The 22,657-nt window shown below is 50.2% G+C and overlaps 1 protein-coding gene across 2 annotated transcripts in view; it reads right to left on the bottom strand.

Moving 5' to 3' along the window:
- Positions 1 to 1,374: 1,374 nt before the first annotated feature.
- The window catches only part of EXTL3 (exostosin like glycosyltransferase 3), a 57,040-nt gene continuing 35,757 nt past the window's right edge, over positions 1,375 to 22,657 (bottom strand). For both annotated transcript variants that reach the window (XM_083178805.1, XM_083178804.1), the window contains exons 3-6: positions 18,065 to 18,192; positions 12,363 to 12,507; positions 9,966 to 10,094; positions 1,375 to 3,164 (exon numbers count right to left, since the gene is read on the bottom strand). In XM_083178805.1, the coding sequence (XP_083034931.1) occupies positions 2,955 to 3,164; positions 9,966 to 10,094; positions 12,363 to 12,507; positions 18,065 to 18,192 (612 nt within the window). In that variant the 3' untranslated portion in view covers positions 1,375 to 2,954. The remainder of the gene's footprint in view (positions 3,165 to 9,965; positions 10,095 to 12,362; positions 12,508 to 18,064; positions 18,193 to 22,657) is intronic.

Genomic DNA, 22,657 nt, shown 5'->3' with positions numbered 1-22,657 from the left:
CGCTGAAAGCCAGTTCTCCCGGCGGGGTCTGCGTGACACACAGCCTGTGCAGCGGCCGCATGGCCTCAGCAGAGGAGACTGGCTCCTACGGTACACGGGCATGGCCTCTCGACTCACTGACAGCAGAGGAGACCGGCTCCTACAAGGTACAGACACCCTGTCCGCTGGATGCAGCAGTGGGGCACTTCCTGATCCCAGATCTATGGCAGATCTATGGATCAGTGTGAATGGGGCTGTCCCGGGTCGATCCCAGGTCTGAATGCAATATGAAAGGGTACATTCCCGGGAAGCATCCGGGAACACATTCCCGGGTATGACGCGGGACGGCAAGTGGAAAAGGGGTATTAGTTTACTGCTTGGTATGTTTCATCCAAAAGAAACTGCCCATAACTGTACCCAGCTACACTGGAACAGACCCAGCCCCTCGGCAACAGGCATAGCCCCTCGGCGACAGGCCCAGGAACAGCCCCCTTCTACGACAGGCCCAGGCGACAGGACCAGCCTCCCTCTACGACAGGCCCAGCCCCTCGGCGACAGGGCCAGTCCCCCTCTGACCGGCCCAGACGACAGGCCCAGCCCCCCTCTGCAACAGGCCCAGGCGACAGGACCAGCCCCCCTCTGCAACAGGCCCAGGTGATAGGACCAGCCCCTCTGCGGCAGGCCCAGCCCCTCTGCAGCAGGCCCAAGTGACATCAGGACGACAACCTTGCAGTTTGGCTTTAAGGTTATTTCTCATTACCTGGATGTAATATTATAAAAGTTAAGTTTTCGCTTGCCAAGTGCAGTATTGAGACCCTTCATAACTCACTAGAAAATTAAAATGTAAAGACACCTACAATAAAAGCGACTGGTGAAAGACTTCAGGAAGACAACCAGCCACTTTATAAAGTTACTGTGGTTCAAATTCCCCCCCGAATTGTAGCTGTAAACCACAACCCACACATAAGCAACGGTTTCCAGGATTCACGCGTGTACCTGAGTGTTTGCACCCAGCCATGGACAGAAAATCTAACCATAAGGCATAATTATATAACAAGCCTTCCATGCCAGGACAACGGACAGGCGGCAAAGACAGCGTTGTGGTGTAACCGCTTGTGGAAGGGGAGTAGTAACGCAATGTCATTTGTATATTCTGGCACGGTTGTTGCGTACCCCATCGCAGCAGCATAAACGCACATCGCGGAACCAGGCCTTTAGAATGCAACGGCTTGTTTTGGGGTGAACCAATATTTGGCCTACCAGTAAAAAGGTTCAGCTTGACAAAACGGCCGCCTCTAGTGTGGTCGCTGGCAACTGGCAAGTTGTAAGTCCGCTGGTCGTTTTAAATGTTTATTAAAGAGTTTGTGCTTAATCATTGACACATATTTACAATACTATCTGTACAAGCTAGGATAAACCTACCATTTATTAAAAGGACAATACTGAGAACAGATTTAAAACAATTAATCATTTGCTTTTTCATCCAAGGAGGTTTGTGGGCAGACGCATTAACACCTCTCATTAAAACTTCAGTATTCACCAATGATCAACAGTTTTTATTCAGCCTTTTCTTGTTGAAAGTAAAAAAAAAAAAAAAAGTAAATACCACAGGTTAAAACGACATCACTAATCATAGATAATGGATGTATCGTGTCATACCAGCGCATATCCGCACTTGGTAAAAGAACGCATTTCTCGTTGTCTCTGTAGATGAGTAAAATTGAATTATCCTGGAGAAACTGGAGTAGGAGTGACGCCCTTTATTCGCTAACTTCATAAACTAAAATACACCCTACCATTGTAGTGTCCCAATATAAGAAGGTTGACGGAGCCTTGGTCAACTCCTAAAGGTCAACACGCACAAGGGTCAACAATGGAAAAGGTTGATGTAGTTCTCACTTTTGTAGGTGTCAATGTCAAGACCTGAGCACGTACGTGGACCCCAAATTAGTGCACCGATTCAATCAACACATTTCGAGGTGGATTGTAAAGACAAAAAAAAAAATAATCACCTCCTGTCCTATCTTCTGGCTCTGAATGGCACAGATTTACAAAGTACTCGGGCCTCTACTTGGCTGTCATGCCGACACAGACACCTAAGTGGTCTGGAAGTCTGAACGAATAAAGGGTATCAACAACTCCACCTTCCCCAGCTTCTATCGATGGCTAACACAGGACAAGACTTCAAGGCTAATTTTCTATCCAAAATCTATTGGTGATTTTCACTACTAAAGTCTATGGCTGTAAACAAGTTACCACTTAGAAAGGCCAGCGCACCGGTCCAAAAAACTCTAAAGACATCATTATGTACACCTCTCGGCCTGTACAGCAATTTATTAATGTACACAGGTAAAATCTGTGGTGAAGTGGTGCTTCTGTGCTTTATTGGTACATGTTAAGACCTTAGCTGTAGGAGCGCTGGGGGGCAGCAGTGGCAAGCAGCCTGGAGAGACCGCTCCGGAGCTCAGTTGGCAGTTTTTGTGCGTTACGATCACCACGCAGAGGAAAAGCACACCTGCCTCTCACACGCACCTCTCATGGACAACAAGAACAATCTATGTATACTAGATTTAACGTCTTTGGATGGGAAAGAAATAAAGTGTACAGTGTTGAGGTGGAATTCCAGATCGACTCTACGGAATCAATGGTCAGTGTCTGGGCTGATTGCGCACAGCTCTCGCGACATCACATCTCACCGATATATCATAGGGATCGCCAGACAAATGTTAAATATTTGTAAGGTTAGAAAAATAAAAATAATCCAATAGAAACGTAATTCCCGTGGCCATTTTACATTAAAAAAAAAAAATTACAATTGGATTTTGACTGCAGTCCCCATTGTTCTTCAGTGTATCCTAAGTTTCCTATTGTACATATTCTCTTATAGTTCATTTAAGACTGGAGCAAAAACACTTGAGGCGAAGTCCGAGACCGGAGCGACATCTGCCCCTCTCTGGGTTTCCGGAACGCCGTCGTTATATGAACTTGAAACACTTTGTCTTGTCGTGTGGAAGCCGGGTCTTGAAGAGCACAGAGTCCACCCGGAACTGGGTGTACAGCAGAGGCATGTACCCGTACACCTTGACGAAGAAGTTAATGCATTTGTGGCGCTCGTGGAAGTGAGAATCGTCGTGGGAGAGAGCCTGTGGGCAGCCTGGGCAGCGAAACGTCCAGCGGGAAGTAACCTGCAGACAGGGAAAACAAGGGGAAAAGTACAGATAAGAAATCAAGTATACAAGCGGAATGAAGACATTTCTACTCATTGTACGACTAGCAGCGAATTGCGGCTTTGCCTGCGCCATCGACATACAACTAGTGCGCACCTATTGACAACTCTTGCACCACATAATGATATTTATGTCTTACCTGTTAAATATCTTTCTTCGAGGACGTCAGGGGCCACAGGGATAACATTGGGTCTAGGAGTGACGTCACGACCAATCCAGCACCAGAAAGGTTAAACTTCTGGGCTGCTCAGAGACAGCCCCCTGGGCTCTCACCTCCTATACCCCGCCTCCCAGGCTAGTCAGTTTTTTTCCAAGCCAGGCAGGAGACAAGATAGAAGGAAGAGAAACCCATACAGAAACACACTCAACAAATATATGTGTATGTGTGGTTGCCCAATAGAGAAACCATAACTTGTAACAAGTGTAAACACCCTCAACCGAGGAAATTTTAACTAAGTTGACTCAACGGAGTAACTCTTAATGTTAATATCATGAAGTAGGCGCGCCAGGGAGGGATCCCTGTGGCCCCTGACGCCCTCGAAGAAAGATATTTAACAGGTAAGACATAAATATCATTTTCTTCAGCGGTAGACGTCAGGGGCCCCAGGGATAACATTGGGATGTCCTAAAGCAGCCATCTATGGGTGGGGGCGCGCCTGGGCCGCAGCCAATACACTCCGGCCGAATGCCAAGTCTTGTGAGGTAAACGTATCAAACGCATAGAAGCGTAAGAAAGTATGAGGAGACGACCAGGTCGCCGCCTTGCAAAGTTGCTCTGCTGTCGCACCACCCCTAACAGCCCAAGACGCACCCACAGATCTCGTGGAATGAGCCCGGACGCCCGTTGGAACCGGAAGGGCGGCACCCAAGTAAGCTTGTTTGATGACAGACCTTAGCCACCGGGCAATGGTCTGCTTCGTAGCAGGCCAACCTCTTTTCTGAAATCCATAGAGGACAAAGAGAGAGTTAGATTTCCTAAGTGCTTTAGTACGGCGCACATAGATACGTAACGCTCGCACTACATCTAGGAATCGCTGTTCAGGAGAAGCCTCCGGCCCCCGAAAGGCTGGGACCACTATCTCCTGATTAACGTGAAATTTGGACACCACCTTGGGAAGGTGTGAAGGGACTGTTCGAAGGACCGCCCTGTCAGGGTGGAAAACCAGAAGAGGAGACTGACAGGACAGAGCCGATAAATCTGAAACCCTCCTGGCCGAAGCAATGGCCAGCAGAAAAACAGTTTTCCATGTAAGCCAAGATAGATCCACTGATCGCAATGGTTCAAAAGGGGGACCCTGTAGAGCCTTAAGAACCAGAGAAAGATCCCATGGAGCAACCGGTGGGACAAACGGAGGTTGGATTCGCAAAACCCCCTGCAAGAAAGTGTGGATGTCCTGCAACAACGCCAGCCTCCTTCGAAATAGAATAGACAAGGCCGATACCTGTACCTTTAGTGATGACAGTCTAAGGCCGGCCTCTAAACCCTTTTGCAGAAAGGACAGAATTCGAGACAACCGATAGGTTTTTGGGTTAAACTGGCGTGAGCTACACCAGGCGAAGTAAGCTCGCCAGATGCGATAAGCACCGGCCGAAGAAGGCCTACGAGCTCTGAGCATAGTCGAAATCACCCGTGAATTAAAGCCTTTAGCTTTTAACAAGGCGGTCTCAACAGCCACCCCGTTAAAGATAACCGCTGCAGATCGGGATGGAGGCACGGCCCTTGCGATAGCAGATCCGGCCACAGAGGTAGCCGGATTGGAGGGGCCACTGACATGGCCTGCAGATCTGAGAACCAGATCCTCCGAGGCCAATGAGGGGCCACCAAGATCATCGTGCCCCCTTCTGCCTTCAATTTGCGAAGAACTCGGAGAAGGAGTGAAAATGGGGGAAAGGCATACATGAGAGCGAACGGCCACTGGGCTGACAGAGCGTCTACCATGCAAGCGTTCGGATCTCGAGACCTGGAACCGTACAGGGTGACCTGGTGATTGTGGCGAGATGCCATCAGATCCACCTCCGGTCTGCCCCACCGGTCTACCAACATCTGAAATGCTTTCGGATGTAGGGTCCATTCGCCGGCATCCAGAGTCTGCCGACTCAAGAAGTCCGCCTCCCAATTGAGAAGTCCCGGGATGAAGATTGCCGATAATGCCGGGATCTTGTTCTCCGCCCACTGGAAGATACAAGAGGCCTCCGCCATAGCTGCTCGACTCCGAGTGCCACCCTGGTGGTTGATATAAGCCACCGTCGTCGCATTGTCCGACTGTACCTGCACCAGGTGACCTTGAAGCCAAGGCTCTGCCTGGCGGAGAGCTAGTAAGACAGCTCTTAGTTCGAGAGTGTTGATGGATAGCAAGGATTCCTGTGGAGTCCAAAGCCCCTGAAAGGATTTCTGACATGTGACTGCTCCCCAACCACGAAGACTGGCATCTGTGGTGAGGAGAGTCCACTTTTGGATCCAAAAAGGCCTCCCTTCCATGAGGTTCTGATCTAGAAGCCACCATGACAGGGAACTCCGAGCTGCCGGTGATAAGACAATCAGGTGTGACCGTATGTTGGAGTATGACCCCGACCATTTCCTCAGAATTTCCCGTTGTAATGGTCGAGAGTGGAACTGAGCGTACTCCGCCATGTCGAAGGTCGAGACCATGGAGCCCAGCACCCTCATGCAGGCATGTATTGAGACACACCTGAGCGAGAGAAGATGTTGAACTCTGGATTGCAGGGCCTTGCGGCGTATCTCCGGCAAGTAAATCCGCTGATTTACTGTGTCCAACAGGGCCCCTAGGTGAATCATAGATTGAGTAGGGACTATGGATGACTTTGGCCAATTGATTATCCAGCCGTGGCGTTCCAGGACTGCCACGACCTTGGTCAAGTGTGCCTGGAGAACCTGGGGCGACTGAGCCAGGATCAACAGATCGTCCAGGTATGGGAGAATCCGAACCCCCTGGTGGCGAAGAGCATTGCACATCACTGCCATGACCTTCGTAAATACGCGGGGAGCTGTGGCCAGGCCGAAAGGTAGTGCCTGAAATTGAAAGTGACGGTCCTGCAGCGCAAACCTGAGGAACCGCCAGTGTTCTTGTTTGATGGGTACATGTAGATACGCATCTTGTATGTCGAGGGATGCCATGTAGTCCCCTGGTTGCAACGCCAGCACAATGGACCGCAAGGTCTCCATTTTGAACTTCGGGACCCGAAGGAATTTGTTTAGTCTTTTTAGATTTAAAATGGGACGGAAGGTCCCATTGGGCTTCCGTACCAAGAAAAGACTGGCGTAGAAACCTGTGCCTTGTTGCGACACTGGAACGGGGGCAATGACACCTGCTGAAAGTAGTTTTTGTATGGCCTGTTCCAGGGCTACGCGCTTTTCCAAGTCCTTGGGAGAACTTGTTGAAAAGAACGAGCTTGGTGGTCGACGGCAAAAGGTTATAGAATAGCCTTTGAAGACTAAGTCTCGAACCCAAGCGTCTGTCGTGGACTCCAGCCACATGTGCGAAAACCGAAGCAGGCGACCCCCCACCCTGGGATCCCCCAGGTGGAGCGCCGGCCCATCATGCCGAGGGCTTAACCTCGGGTTTATGTTCAGCACGTCTAGTGGGCCAGGGACGTTTTCCTCTGGCCCTAGAGGGCTTTGCGGGTTGGGCCTGAGTCTTTGTGAACGACTGTCCCCTACCCCTGCCCTGGAAACGAAAGGACTGGAACGCCGGTCGAGGACGTGGAGCAGGAGTGGATGGCAGGAAAGCCGCCTTTTAGGCAGCCACCGTGGCCACGATTTTGTCCAGCTCTGATCCAAACAATAGAGAACCCGCAAAGGGTAATGCCTCTAGAGTTTGTTTGGACTCAGTATCCGCTTTCCAAGAGCGAAGCCACAGGGATCGTCGTGCTGCCACTGCCGAGGCAGATGCTCTTGAAGTAAGAGTGGCTGCATCTAATGCAGCCTCTCCCAAATATAGTGCAGCCTGATGCATGATGTCAAGAATAGGAAACATGTCATCTACACTATCTCCCTCAGTAATAATATTAGTGAGGAGAGAAATCCATTTTACCATGGCCTTTGCCACCCAGGCAGATGCCAGGGTAGGTCGTGCAACCGCCCCAGTTGTTGTAAAAATCAGCTTAAGAAAGTTCTCTAACTTTCTGTCAGCGGCATCTTTAAGAGAGGCGGTTGGAATGGGCAAAGTATTGGAACGCACAATCTTAGCGATATGTGCATCCACCTTGGGAGGAGTCTCCCAGCGAACTCTATCCTCTGGAGGGAGCGGGTACAGGGAATTAAACCGCTTAGGGAGCGGAAACTTCCTATTTGGTAACACCCAGGCCTCCCCAAGGACATCCTCTAGCTCCGAAGAGTTAGGGAACACTGTCCGCGTCTGCTTGTGACGCTTAAAAGATGGGCCCACAGACTGTACGGGTTCAGAGACCTCCTGTAAATGTAACACGTCTCTAACCGCAATTACCAGGGCTTCTACATCGACTTTTGCTGTTATGTCGCCTCTAGAGGTGTCGTCAGCATCTGCGTCAACTGTGTCGTCAACCAGCTGATCCTCCTCCTCATCAGTATCTACATCCGTATCCTGATGGGTGAGGGTAGAAGGAATCTCCCCACCCCGGGGCTTACGGGATTTACCCTTTAAAGAGGCACGGATGCCCTGAACTGAGTCTGCCAAAGCACGCGCCCATGCTGGCTCCTCGGGGGGGGCACATGGCTGAGACACGGACGGTCCCGGCTGCAGGGATGGTGCCGCAGAGAGCTTGTCTATTAACTGCGACATGACCTGGGTAAGCTGGGCCCAAGCAGGTTCCCGCGGGGGAGCTGCCACAGGGGGCTGCGCATGTGTTTTTATACATTGTAGGCATAACCCCTCTACAAGCTGGGGTACGCCCGCTCTGCAACGCGTGCAGGACACCAATATAGGGGCCCATGTGTCGTCACCGCTTTCCTCTGACATTGTACAAGAGGCAGCTGACTGTAACAATTAACACAATATACTTTCTGCAGGCAGTGATAGTGTTAAGACAATATGAGACACAGCACACAAACAGAGCATACAATGCAAAATAAAAAACCTGGCACTGAGCTCCGCAAAGCACTAAGGCCGGCAGGAGCATAAATTACTGTAACCTGGTATCCTTGAAGGAGAGGTACAGGGGGGATTTGCCCAGATGGCCCGGCCGTGAAGAGATGGAACTCCAGACTGGCAGGAAGCTCTCTGTGTCCTTCCAACACATGCAGCAGGCAGGCAGGAAGAGATCAGGGCTGGAAACCCTGTGGGTACATCCTAGCTCCTGTCTCCGGGGGAGGGGCTGTGTGAGGAGAGGCTCCCTCCCCCTACTAGCAAATGGCCACTGGGAATATATGACTCATGTGGCGCCGGTAAAATGGCGGGGATCCGGCGCTTGCCGGGCGGCCCCGCTTACCGACGCCACTGCCCACACTCAACATCTCCCTGGTGGTCCAGCGGGACAGAGCGCTCAACACTTTTTACAAAAGGCGGCGGTTCTGCCGCTTGCTAGTGCAGCCCGGCGATCCCCCTTCGCCGGGCTGCTCAGCCGCCATTAAACATGTGCGCGCTCCCAGCGGGGAGCGCGTTACCTGTAAGCGGCTCACCGCTGTCGTCCCGGTCCCCGTCGCGGCTGTGCTCTCCAGTGCTCTAGAGCCAGCCGAACACCTCCGCTTGTGGGAGCCACGTGGGTGGTGTTGGGCTGCCGGGTCCCGGGTGATGGAGCGCAGTGCAGGGGTCTAACAGACCCCCGGCGCTGCTGCTCTGTCACTGACTCCGGTCAGTGTAAAAATAAGAATTAAAAAAAATAAAAAATTAAAAGTTTTATGCTGCTATTATAGCAGCACCTTTCTAATGCGTGTTGGCTCCTGCCAGCACGATAAAAACTGACTAGCCTGGGAGGCGGGGTATAGGAGGTGAGAGCCCAGGGGGCTGTCTCTGAGCAGCCCAGAAGTTTAACCTTTCTGGTGCTGGATTGGTCGTGACGTCACTCCTAGACCCAATGTTATCCCTGGGGCCCCTGACGTCTACCGCTGAAGAAATTTACGCTGTTTCAAGTGTAGGCAGGCCCAAAGCACCACTTAGAAAGCCCATTGTACGCGCTATGCTCCCTTATTAGAGATCATATATGACTGTATATCATGCCGGTGATACCCAACCGAAGCCTACGGCCTTCTTCCAATCTGATCACTCCCAGCTTCCTCGCATTGATAGCGCATCCTTAACCCAAAGGTCATGTGATTGTGAAGAACAGTTATTCTAGGGCGAGCCGACCTTGCAGTTCATAACTGCGTTATTAATGCCGGTCCGTAGCAGATAAGAGGTGGGTTGTACTGCATTGCACAGGCTAAAGGGACCAGGACACTGCTTTTTAATAAGAGTAACAGAAAGGAACCAGTAAAGCAGGGGCTTCGGGTCTATTTCAAGCAATACAAACCCTACAACCAAGCGGCAGACGCAGTAATGACAGATCCATTAGGAGCAATCTTGCAGCTTTGTACAGAAGCCGAATGGATCTTACATCGCTGCTCACATGCCCTAAATGATTTCCCAGCGATAATACCTACTCCCACCCTTCCTGTGCACCAGAGCCCATTATTCCCCAATCAGACCTGGACACTTGCCCAGCATAGTCTGCTTGAGTCGATTACAGACTACTTAACAGACATTAAGGATCTCTGAACGTCCGTCAGACTGAGCAAAGTGTGCTAGCCAGGTGGGGGCAGCGTACGTGACACGAGGCTGCACTCACCTTGATAGGAGGCTTCCTGGTAATGTGGGAAACGAGGAAATTCATGGCGATGTCCTCGCAGTTAATATACTCGTCCACCATATCTCGGATAGCTTGCGGCATGACGTAGGAGTACAGGTAGGCGTAGTACTGGGGAAGGAGACAAAGACGGGATTATAACAGTAATCTGTACAGAGCCCAAACCAAAACATTAGCATTGAATGAGGAGGTTTGGCCCATACACACTAGACAATATAGAACCCCCGAGCGAGCGATACGAGTGCACACAAGGAAGCGAGCGATAGAGTGCACACAAGGAAGCGAGCGATAGAGTGCACACAAGGAAGCGAGCGATAGAGTGCACACAAGGAAGCGAGCGATAGAGTGCACACAAGGAAGCGAGCGATAGAGTGCACACAAGGAAGCGAGCGATAGAGTGCACACAAGGAAGCGAGCGATAGAGTGCACACAAGGAAGCAAGCGATAGAGTGCACACAAGGAAGCAAGCGATAGAGTGCACACACACACACACAGAAGCGAGCAATACGAGTGCACACACACACACAGAAGCGAGCGATACGAGTGCACACACACAGAAGCGAGCGATACGAGTGCACACACAGAAGCGAGCGATACGAGTGCACACACACACAGTAGCGAGCGATACGAGTGCACACACAGAAGCGAGCGATACGAGTGCACACACACACACAGAAGCGAGCGATACGAGTGCACACACACACACAGAAGCGAGCGATACGAGTGCACACACACACAGAAGCGAGCGATACGAGTGCACACACACACAGAAGCGAGCGATACGAGTGCACACACACACACAGAAGCGAACGATACGAGTGCACACACACACAGAAGCGAGCGATACGAGTGCGCACACACACACAGAAGCGAGCGATACGAGTGCGCACACACACACAGAAGCGAGCGATACGAGTGCACACACACACAGAAGCGAGCGATACGAGTGCACACACACACAGAAGCGAGCGATACGAGTGCACACACACAGAAGCGAGCGATACGAGTGCACACACACAGAAGCGAGCGATACGAGTGCACACACACAGAAGCGAGCGATACGAGTGCACACACACACAGAAGCGAGCGATACGAGTGCACACACACACACAGAAGCGAACGATACGAGTGCACACACACACACACAGAAGCGAGCGATACGAGTGCACACACACACAGAAGCGAGCGATACGAGTGCGCACACACACACAGAAGCGAGCGATACGAGTGCGCACACACACACAGAAGCGAGCGATACGAGTGCACACACACACAGAAGCGAGCGATACGAGTGCACACACACACACAGAAGCGAGCGATACGAGTGCACACACACACAGAAGCGAGCGATACGAGTGCACACACACACAGAAGCGAGCGATACGAGTGCACACACTCACAGAAGCGAGCGATACGAGTGCACACACACACAGAAGCGAGCGATACGAGTGCACACACACAGAAGCGAGCGATACGAGTGCACACACACACAGAAGCGAGCGATACGAGTGCACACACACACAGAAGCGAGCGATACGAGTGCACACACACACAGAAGCGAGCGATACGAGTGCACACACACACAGAAGCGAGCGATACGAGTGCACACACACACAGAAGCGAGCGATACGAGTGCACACACACACAGTAGCGAGCGATACGAGTGCACACACAGAAGCGAGCGATACGAGTGCACACACACACACACACACAGAAGCGAGCGATACGAGTGCACACACACAGAAGCGAGCGATACGAGTGCACACACACACAGAAGCGAGCGATACGAGTGCACACACACACAGAAGCGAGCGATACGAGTGCACACACACACAGAAGCGAGCGATACGAGTGCACACACACACAGAAGCAAGCGATACGAGTGCACACACACACAGAAGCGAGCGATACGAGTGCACACACACACAGAAGCGAGCGATACGAGTGCACACACACACAGAAGCGAGCGATACGAGTGCACACACACACAGAAGCGAGCGATACGAGTGCACACACACAGAAGCGAGCGATACGAGTGCACACACACACAGAAGCGAGCGATACGAGTGCACACACACACAGAAGCGAGCGATACGAGTGCACACACACACAGAAGCGAGCGATACGAGTGCACACACACACAGAAGCGAGCGATACGAGTGCACACACACACACAGAAGTGAGCGATACGAGTGCACACACACACAGAAGCGAGCGATACGAGTGCACACACACAGAAGCGAGCGATACGAGTGCACACACACACAGAAGTGAGCGATACGAGTGCACACTCACACAGAAGCGAGCGATACGAGTGCACACACAGAAGCGAGCGATACGAGTGCACACACACAGAAGGACCTTGTGAAGGAGTCTCACCTTGTGGAAGAAGGCAGCACCGGTCAGCACCATGGACAGCTCACAGGAATAGTTGGAGTTGTAGAGCCAGGACTGGTGAGGGATATCCCAGGCGTGGTACCGTCCTGGAAACCCTACAATCCGGTCCCTGGCTTCCCTCCAGACACTGCAAGAGGAGGCAGAAATGCAGCATTAACAATGGGGGTACATGTGTGGTGCAGCCCGTAGGAGACCTACCAAATGTTCTTGCTATAGTAGCACAGTGGTTAGCACCGCTACATCGCTGCGGCTCCCTCTCACACCACAGAGACACAGCAGTAGATATAGGATTGTGCTACAGAGGATTTAGAGTGTAAGTTCCTCTGGGGACAGGAACGACATTAATGAACCAATACTCTCTGTGAAGATCTGCAGAATACGCTGGTACTATGTAAAGGTTATTAATTACATTCAGGCTTAAGAATAGCATTGTTAATACGAGGAACCACCAATCCTAGCCTAGTCCCATAATACACATTTGGGAAGGCTCCCCAGCAGCACCTCTGTGCATTCTACCTACTGTATGTGTATTATTCATGTTCCTGACGCTGTGAATCACTATTACCAATAGGAAGGCACGGTCTTCATCCTTCATCTGTGGCATTTGCTTTTCTTAACGACTTAAGATTATTAACAAGATCCCTATATACGTGCACGGTACAGCAGAGACGCAGTTGAGTCAGATCATCCTTCCTGACCTATTCTGTGCCCGCTCCCCGCAGTGTATAACACCCCCCCCCCCCCCCCCCGATCTAATGCACCTGCGAATCCTCATTATCTGTGTCCTTGTGTTATACGCAGGGGACATACCTCACAGCATGTGTGTACAGGGGATCTCACCCTCCGCCCACAGCACTGTGTCGCTGTTATTCCTTCCTGACCTATTCTGTGCCCGCTCTCCGCAGTGTATAACACCCCCCCGATCTAATGCACCTGCGAATCCTCATTATCTGTGTCCTGGTGTTATACGCAGGGGACATACCTCACAGCATGTGTGTACAGGGGATCTCACCCTCCGCCCACAGCACTGTGTCGCTGTTATTCCTTCCTGACCTATTCTGTGCCCGCTTCGCAGTGTATAACACCCCCTGATCCTCCTCTGACACACAATATGACACACTAATATCCCCCTCTGTGACACACAATATAACACACAAGGATCCTCCTCAGTGACACACAATATAACACACTAGCATCTTCCTCGGTGACACACAATATAACACTAGCATCCCCCCTCAGTGGCACACAATATAACACTAGCATCCTCCCCGGTGACATACAATATAACACACTAGCATCCCCCCTCAGTGGCACACAATATAACACTAGCATCCTCCCCGGTGACACACAATATAACACACTAGCATCCCCCTCTGTGACACACAATATAACACACAAGCAATCCCCTCAGGGACACACAATATAACACACTAGCATCCCCCTTAGTGACACACAATATAACACACTAGCATCCCCCTTAGTGACACACAATATAACACTAGCATCCTCTCCGGTGACACACAATATAACACTAGCATCCTCCTCTGTGACACACAATATAACACACTAGCATCCCCCTCTGTGACACACAATATAACACACAAGCATTCCCTTCGGAGATACACAACATAACACTAGCATCCTCCTCTGTGACACACAATATATCACACTAGCATTCCCCTCGGAGACACACAATATAACACTAGCATCCTCCCCGGTGACACACAATATAACACACAAGCATTCCCTTCGGAGATACACAACATAACACTAGCATCCTCCCCGGTGACACACAATATAACACTAGCATCCTCCTCTGTGACACACAATATAACACACAAGCAATCCCCTCAGGGACACACAATATAACACTAGCATCCTCCTCTGTGACACACAATATAACACTAGCATCCTCCCCGGTGACACACAATATAACACACAAGCATTCCCTTCGGAGATACACAACATAACACTAGCATCCTCCCCGGTGACACACAATATAACACTAGCATCCTAATCTGTGACACACAATATAACACTAGCATCCTTCTCTGTGACACACAATATAACACTAGCATCCCCTCGGAGACACACAATATAACACACTAGCATCCTCTCCGGTGACACACAATATAACACACTATCATCCTCTCCGGTGACACACAATATAACACACAAGCATTCCCTTCGGAGATACACAACATAACACTAGGATCCTCCTCTGTGACACACAATATAACACACTATCATCCTCTCCGGTGACACACAATATAACACACAAGCATTCCCTTCGGAGATACACAACATAACACTAGCATCCTCCTCTGTGACACACAATATATCACACAAGCATTCCCTTCGGAGATACACAACATAACACTAGCATCCCTAGCTAGTCACAATATAACAGACTAGCATCCCCCTCAGGGACACACAATATAACACTAGCATCCCCCTCAGTGACACACAATATAACACACAAGCATTCCCCTCGGAGATACACAACATAACACTAGGATCCTCCTCTGTGACACAATATATCACACTAGCATCCCCCTCGGAGACACACAATATAACACTAGCATGCTGTTCGATGACGACACACTATATAACACCACACATAGATGTGAGACAATGTTACACAATCACACACCAGGCAAATAATGGATCAGAAAGCTCGTTATATAAATGAGCTGCCTCGCTCCAACCTAGAATATCATTAGCAAGTTATTTTATGGAGATGGGAAACCATGAATGTGCTGGTAGGTCATTAGCGAGCCAAGCTTACTGTGAGTGTGCTCCCTGCTGTACAGTAGGGAGGAGAGAGCAGCACACCACCATGTATACCACAATTAGCACCCCATACTATTACCACACACGTGCGGACTGCTCATTCATCACTGCAGTGCTGGGGAGTCAGGAGTACCCCGACCTAGTGTCACTGAGAGGCCAGGACAGCCATGAGGCAGCAAACCCCCACCTGGGAGCATTTCCCAACATCAGATCAGGACACGGACAGAACTTCCCTCGGTTTATGTTCTTTCAGTGGCTGACTGCTCTGATCGACTACATCCCAGAGACACTGCTTCAGGGTGCTTGGACATGACAGGTGGGATACCGGGCCCAGACCTGCTCTATCAGTGATGGCAGATACGTAGTTGGATCTGCCCTAGTGGTGCGCACACAGTACAGGGACGTCTGCAGGGGACGCATCCTACAGTATGCGTAGGGAGGGACAGACCTGCCCCTTGTCAACTGTGCACATAGAGCGATTCTAACCCTGAAAAACAAAATTTCTACGTATTTAATACAAATATTACTAGAGGTTCCATCAAGATGCTAGGTACGTTGTATTACACAAGTAACCACTCAGTACAGTGCCATTGCTTGCATTCCCTTCCCGAATCCTATAAGATCTCTCCATCGTACTTCTCCCGTCTGGCAAATAATATAACAATGACAAAACAGATTGGGGAGATGAATGTAGCGTGATAAAAGTGGCCAATCAGCTTTGAGGTAACATTTATCAAGTGCATTCTTTACAACTATAGATGGCAGATTATTGGTTGCCATGGCGAACTACTGCACTCTTCTAACTGCTTTATACATCTACCCCTATATTCTATAGCAGGGATGGCGAACCTTCGGCCCTGCAGCTGCTGTTGAACTACACATCCCAGCATGCCCTGCAACAGTTTTAGCATGGTCAAATAGCAAAACTGTAGCAGGGCATGCTGGTATGTGTAGTTCAACAACAGCTGGAGGGCCGAAGGTTCCCCATCCCAGTTCCAACAGTCCTTTTGTCATCACAACATAGTTTGCCCGATACGTCCTGCAAGCCATTGTATTGCATATGACAGTGGCCAAGCATTCACCCCTAAGGTCCACAGAACACTGGGGAATTCTAGTGGCTGATCCGCAGAAAGGGAGGTCGTTCTGATCTGATCGGTCCCCAGCGTATTCGCATCTGGGACCAATGTTTGCACTCTGCGCATATTCCCATATGCAGGGCCGCTGTGCGGACGCCGTCAGCGACTGTGGCGTATGCACGGGGGAATACACTAGTTATAATACAAACACCACCTGCTCTAAAGAGGCTACAACTAAAGAAAGGAATGCCAGTAACGTATTCCATAAGTATTCACACCTACTTCTGTAGAGGATATATCACCTAGAAGGACAATGACGCCAAGCATATAGCAACGGCTGAGATTTCTATCAATATAGAGTGGCCTACAGCAGCTCCGGGTCCAGGCCTCAATCCCACTGTAAATACCTGGAATGGTCTGTGAGCTGTTGTTCACAAGTCTCCCCATGCAACTGGCTGCAGTGTGAGCCCCACTGACGGGTTAACAAAGCGGTTGTGAAACTACGCATCCCAGCATGCCCTAAAATAAAACTTGTAAAGTTTGTGTAGTTTACACAACTACATGTGTAATTGCACAGCAGTTGGAGGGCCTCTTGCGGATTATCCTTGTTGTAAAGTAATCCAAATGTGAAAATGGCAAAACAGAGAGGCAATACCTTTTCCAGCCACCGTGTGTCACTATAGCCTCAAATGTGAGCACTTCAGGGGCAGCCTGTCTTGCAATGCCGGGATTGGAAAGGAAATCATTTGTTAAAAAGTATTTCAGACACGAATCCTATTTAATTTAGTAAATTGTATTGTAGTACGTGTTTTTGGCGTTTAAATGAAAAAAAAAAAAAAAAACTAGCGCCACTGAAATCACGGAGTCAAGATCTGCAAAAGGAGAACGCAGGGGATTATAAATCCTCTTCTCTTCTGGCTTTCATTAAAATGTAACACCAAATTAAAAAAATCAGCCCAACATCATTGCAGCCAGCGCTAATTATGCAAATGAAATTTCCCTGCGATCCTGATGAAACTATGAATTATTAAACTGCGCACCTTTGAGCATTGCAGTTATGGAGCACAGAACCCAGTGCAATTAAAGCGCCACATTTCGGAGAACAATTACAGATCGGTTCTTAGAATGCTGCTGCGGACAGAGACACTCGCTATACCCCCCCCCCCCCAGCTGTGTGCAGAGTTTATGATCAAGCCATACACTCAGCCTCTTCCTGGGTACACAGTACAAGTGGTGTTTCACAGACAGATGTAGCCGCGGGCTGGGGATTGTGTAACCCTCCCACTGCTGTTTATATCTCCCACACACAGATTTGGCAGGAATATTTCATCGCTCTGGGTCATCTCAGCCGATGAACTCACAAGCTACCAATCAGATGTTTACCATGCAAACCAGCTTCATTTACTGATCCATGTATTGTCTGCCACAGTCTCCTGTTCAGTGATCAGGCTGCACTTCTGGGATTCTACCAATAGAGGGCACTGTGTTTTTTTTTTTATTTTCTTTTTCTTAAAAAAAGTGCACAGCTCTTGCTGCTATATATGGGGAACAAAGGACTCGGGGGCGACTTTGTAAGATTATTTTACTCTAATGCGGGTGTTCCAAAACTTTTTTAAATCACGGCACCCTAGAGCATCGGAATTTTATTTATGGCACCCCTAGGACTGAAGCTGTATAACAAGAGGCATGGCATGCTGCGTCCTGTCTACCCCCCCCCCCCCCCCCCAATGGATACCCATGTCAGAATGGATAGAAGAGGGGGAGGCGATTATTCTGTGACATGCTCAGCTAGGGTGCCTAATAGACCAAACGTACCGAAAACCAAACATGATTTCATCATGGCGGAGATGAGCGTCGTCATCGATGGAGAGAACGGCTTCAGTCTCTATCTCATCCCAAGGGAGAAAGCGATTGTTCAGGCTGTTCTTCTCTGTGCGCACCACCTGGGGAGACAGAGAGAGCACTGTATATCACATATCATTGGCGATTAGGGCATACTGCACATCATACCCCCTAGAGATTAGGGCACACTGCACATCATACCCCCTAGAAATTAGGGCACACTGCACATCACACCCCCCTGGAGATTAGGACACTCTGTACGTCATACCCCCCCTGGAGATTAGGGCACATTGCACATCATACCCCCCTGGAAATTAGGACATGCTGCACTTCATACCCCCCTGGAGATTAGGGCACACTGTACTACATACCCCCCTGGAGATTAGGGCACATTGCACATCATACCCCCTGGAGATTAGGACACACTGCACATCATACCCCTCTAGAGATTAGGACACTCTGTACATCATATCCCCCTGGAGATTAGGACACACTGCACATCATACCCCCCTGGAGATTAGGACACACTGCACATCATACCCCCCTGGAGATTAGGGCACACTGCACGTCATACCCCCCTGGAAATTAGGGCACACTGCACGTCATACCCCCCTGGAAATTAGGGCACACTGCACATCATACCCCCCTGGAGATTAGGACACTCTGTACGTCATATACTCCCCTGGAGATTAGGACACTCTGTACGTCATACCCCCCTGGAGATTAGGGAACATTGCACATCATACCCCCCTGGAAATTAGGACATGCTGCGCTTCATACCCCCCTGGAGATTAGGGCACACTGTACTACATACCCCCCTGGAGATTAGGGCACATTGCACATCATACCCCCTAGAGATTAGGACACACTGTATATCATACCCCCCTGGAGATTAGGACACAATGCACATCATACCCCCCTAGAGATTAGGACACACTGTACATCATATTCCCCTGGAGATTAGGACACACTGCACATCATACCCCCCCCTAGAGATTAGGACACACTGTACATCATATTCCCCGGGAGATTAGGACACACTGCACATCATACCCCCTGGATATTAGGGCACACTGCACATCATACCCCCACTGGAGATTAAGGCACACTGCACATCATACCCCCCTGGAGATTAGCACACACTGCACATCATACCCCCCTGGAGAACAGAGCACAGTGCACATCATACCCCCCTGGAGAACAGAGCACAGTGCACATCATACCCCCCTGGAGATTAGGGCACACTGTACTACATACCCCCCTGGAGATTAGGGCACATTGCACATCATACCCCCTAGAGATTAGGACACACTGTATATCATACCCCCTGGAGATTAGGACACAATGCACATCATACCCCCCTAGAGATTAGGACACACTGTACATCATGTCCCCCTGGAGATTAGGACACACTGCACATCATACCCCCCCCCCCCCTAGAGATTAGGACACACTGCACATCATACCCCCTGGATATTAGGGCACACTGCACATCATACCCCCACTGGAGATTAAGGCACACTGCACATCATACCCCCCTGGAGATTAGCACACACTGCACATCATACTCCCCTGGAGACTAAGGCACAGTGCACATCATACCCCCCTGGAGAATAGAGCACAGTGCACATCATACCCCCCTGGAGATTAGGGAACACTGCACATCATACCCCCCTGGAGTTTAGCACACACTGTACATCACACCCCCCTGGAGATTAGGACACACTGCACATCATACCCCCCTGGAGATTAGGGCACACTGCACATCATACCCCCCCTGGAGAATAGGGCACACTGCACATCATACCCCCCTGGAGATTAGGACACACTGCACATCATACCCCCCCCTGGAGATTAGGGCACACTGCACATCATACCCCCCTTGGAGAATAGAACACACTGCACATCATACCCCCCTGGAGATTAAGGCACAGTGCACATCATACCCCCCTGTAGAATAGAGCACAGTGCACATCATACCCCCCCTGGAGATTAGGGAACACTGCACATCATACCCCCCTGGAGTTTAGCACACACTGTACATCACCCCCCCCTGGAGATTAGGACACACTGCACATCATACCCCCCTGGAGATTAGGGCACACTGCACATCATACCCCCCCCCCTGGAGAATAGGGCACACTGCACATCATACCCCCCTGGAGATTAGGACACACTGCACATCATCCCCCCCCTGGAGATTAGGGCACACTGCACATCATACCCCCCCTGGAGAATAGAACACACTGTACATCATACCCCCCTGGAGATTGGCACACGCTGTACATCATACACCTCCTCCCCTGGAGATTAGGACACACTGCACATCATACCCCCCTGGAGATTAGGGCACACTGCACATCATACCCCCCTGGAGATTAGGGCACACTGCACATCATACCCCCCTGGAGATTAGGGCACACTGCACATCATACCCCCCCTGGAGATTGGCACACGCTGTACATCATACCCCCCCCCCCCCCCCCCTGGAGATTAGGCACGCTACACATCATACCCCTGGAGTTTAGCACACACTGTACATCACACCCCCCTGGAGATTAGGACACACTACACATCACAGCCCCCTGGAGATTAGGACACACTGCACATCACACCCCCCCGGGAGATTAGGACACACTGCACATCACACCCCCCCGGGAGATTAGGACACACTGCACATCACATCCCCCTGGAGATTAGGACACACTGCACATCACACCCCCCCTGGAGATTAGGACACACTGCACATCAACCCCCCCCCCCCCCCTGGAGATTAGGGCACGCTGCACATCACACCCCCCTGGAGATTAGAACATGCTGCACATCACACCCCCCCCCCCCCCCCCCCCTGGAGATTAGAACATACTGCACATCACACACCCCCCCCCCCTGGAGATTAGAACATACTGCACATCATACACACCCCCCCCCCCGGAGATTAGGATAAAGCACACATTACAGAAAGATCTCTACATACTACCTACAGTATTCAGTTACTGCACGGGCACAGACATAGCAGACAGCACATTTATGTGACATATTAAGTCAACTTAAAACCAGCTACACCTGTATGTAAACATTTCATTTGATTGCAATTTCCCTAAAACCCAGCTGTGGTTAGTACCTGGAAATGATGCATAATTTAGCAGTGTTCTGTAGCTCTGCAGAGAAGCACTATACAAAGCAGGTGGCAAACCAACTCCCCCCCCCCCCCCCCCCCCACTCCCTCCCGTATGAAAGACGCTGGCCACTACTATTTACCGACTCTAAACATCACCGAGGTATCCTAATAAATATATAGGCCTGCCGGACATCTTTCATAAAAAGGACGTTAACCTGTAACGTCTGTACAAGAGGCACAAAGATGAAACATAACAAGTAAGCTTGTAATGAGGTCTGTATTTAACTAAAAGTAACTTGACTGACCATTATCCATTGAGTTGTACACTTGGCCATGTAGAGAAAAGGACCATTAAATAGTCCCAGTGTATGAATTGCGGTCACACAGACTAATCACCAGCAGCCTCATCACTTGTGCAGATATTAGTGCGCCCAGTCAGATGGGAGGCCGTGACTCTGCCAGCATGCTCTAGCAGTTTGCTAGCAGGCATGAAAGGCACCCTATGGCCCATTTTATTACCAATAAAGGATGTTATTATGTAAGCAGTGGGGAGGTGTAGTAACAGCACAGTAATAGCTGTATATATATATGCTAAACACACACAGCACTGGCTTCCCCACTGCCAGCAGCAAATGCTGATCATCGCTTCAGTGTAAGGGGTCAGGTTCTGCGGAGGAGCTATGCCTAGAGATCGTTACACAAGTTGTGGGTTATTTCCGAACAACCAAGATCCTGCCGGCCTGTCATGTGGTAGAGTACCCCGGCCCCCCAGCATGTGGAAGTTATTACAGTGCTCTGAACAAGTCTATAAATATATCGGTCTTTATTTTGGAGAGGTGACTTCCCTATTAAAATTAGCCTTTGAAGAACCATTGCTGAAGCTGTCCCCTTTCTGTAAATAGATTGATCAGACCCTCTCCCAGAGAGCCCGCCGGTCCTGGCAGAGGTTGGGTTCTTGTACTGCAGACCTGTCTGTGGTGCTCAGCGGGGTGACAAAGGCTTTATATGAAACGGCTCACAGCCTGACCTCCGATGCCGAAACACCTATCTTTCGCTGCGCGGCCATGCGGGAAGCATCCAAACACGTTAACACCCGGTACTACACATACACCAGGCTCTACATCAGGGGCGGCCAAACCTGTCCTCAAGCTCTACTAACGGTACATGTATCTGAGGCCACCTGTGGATCTATAGTAGGAATGAATGCAGCAGGTTTGACAATGTGACAGTTGGTAATGACTACAGCTGTGCACCAGCTAGGTGGTCTGGGAAATGTGACCATTAGTAATGACTACAGCTGTGCACCAGCTAGGTGGTCTGGGAAATGTGACCATTAGTAATGACTACAGCTGTGCACCTGCTAGGTGGTCTGGGAAATGTGACCGTTAGTAATGACTACAGCTGTGCACCTGCTAGGTGGTCTGGGAAATGTGACCGTTAGTAAT

This window comes from Crinia signifera, chromosome 3 (assembly GCF_055691185.1).
Source record: "Crinia signifera chromosome 3, ASM5569118v1, whole genome shotgun sequence".
NCBI classification, from domain to species: Eukaryota; Metazoa; Chordata; class Amphibia; order Anura; family Myobatrachidae; genus Crinia; species Crinia signifera.
Note: the sequence above shows the minus strand (reverse complement) of the source record. Positions and strands in the feature narration are given on the sequence as shown.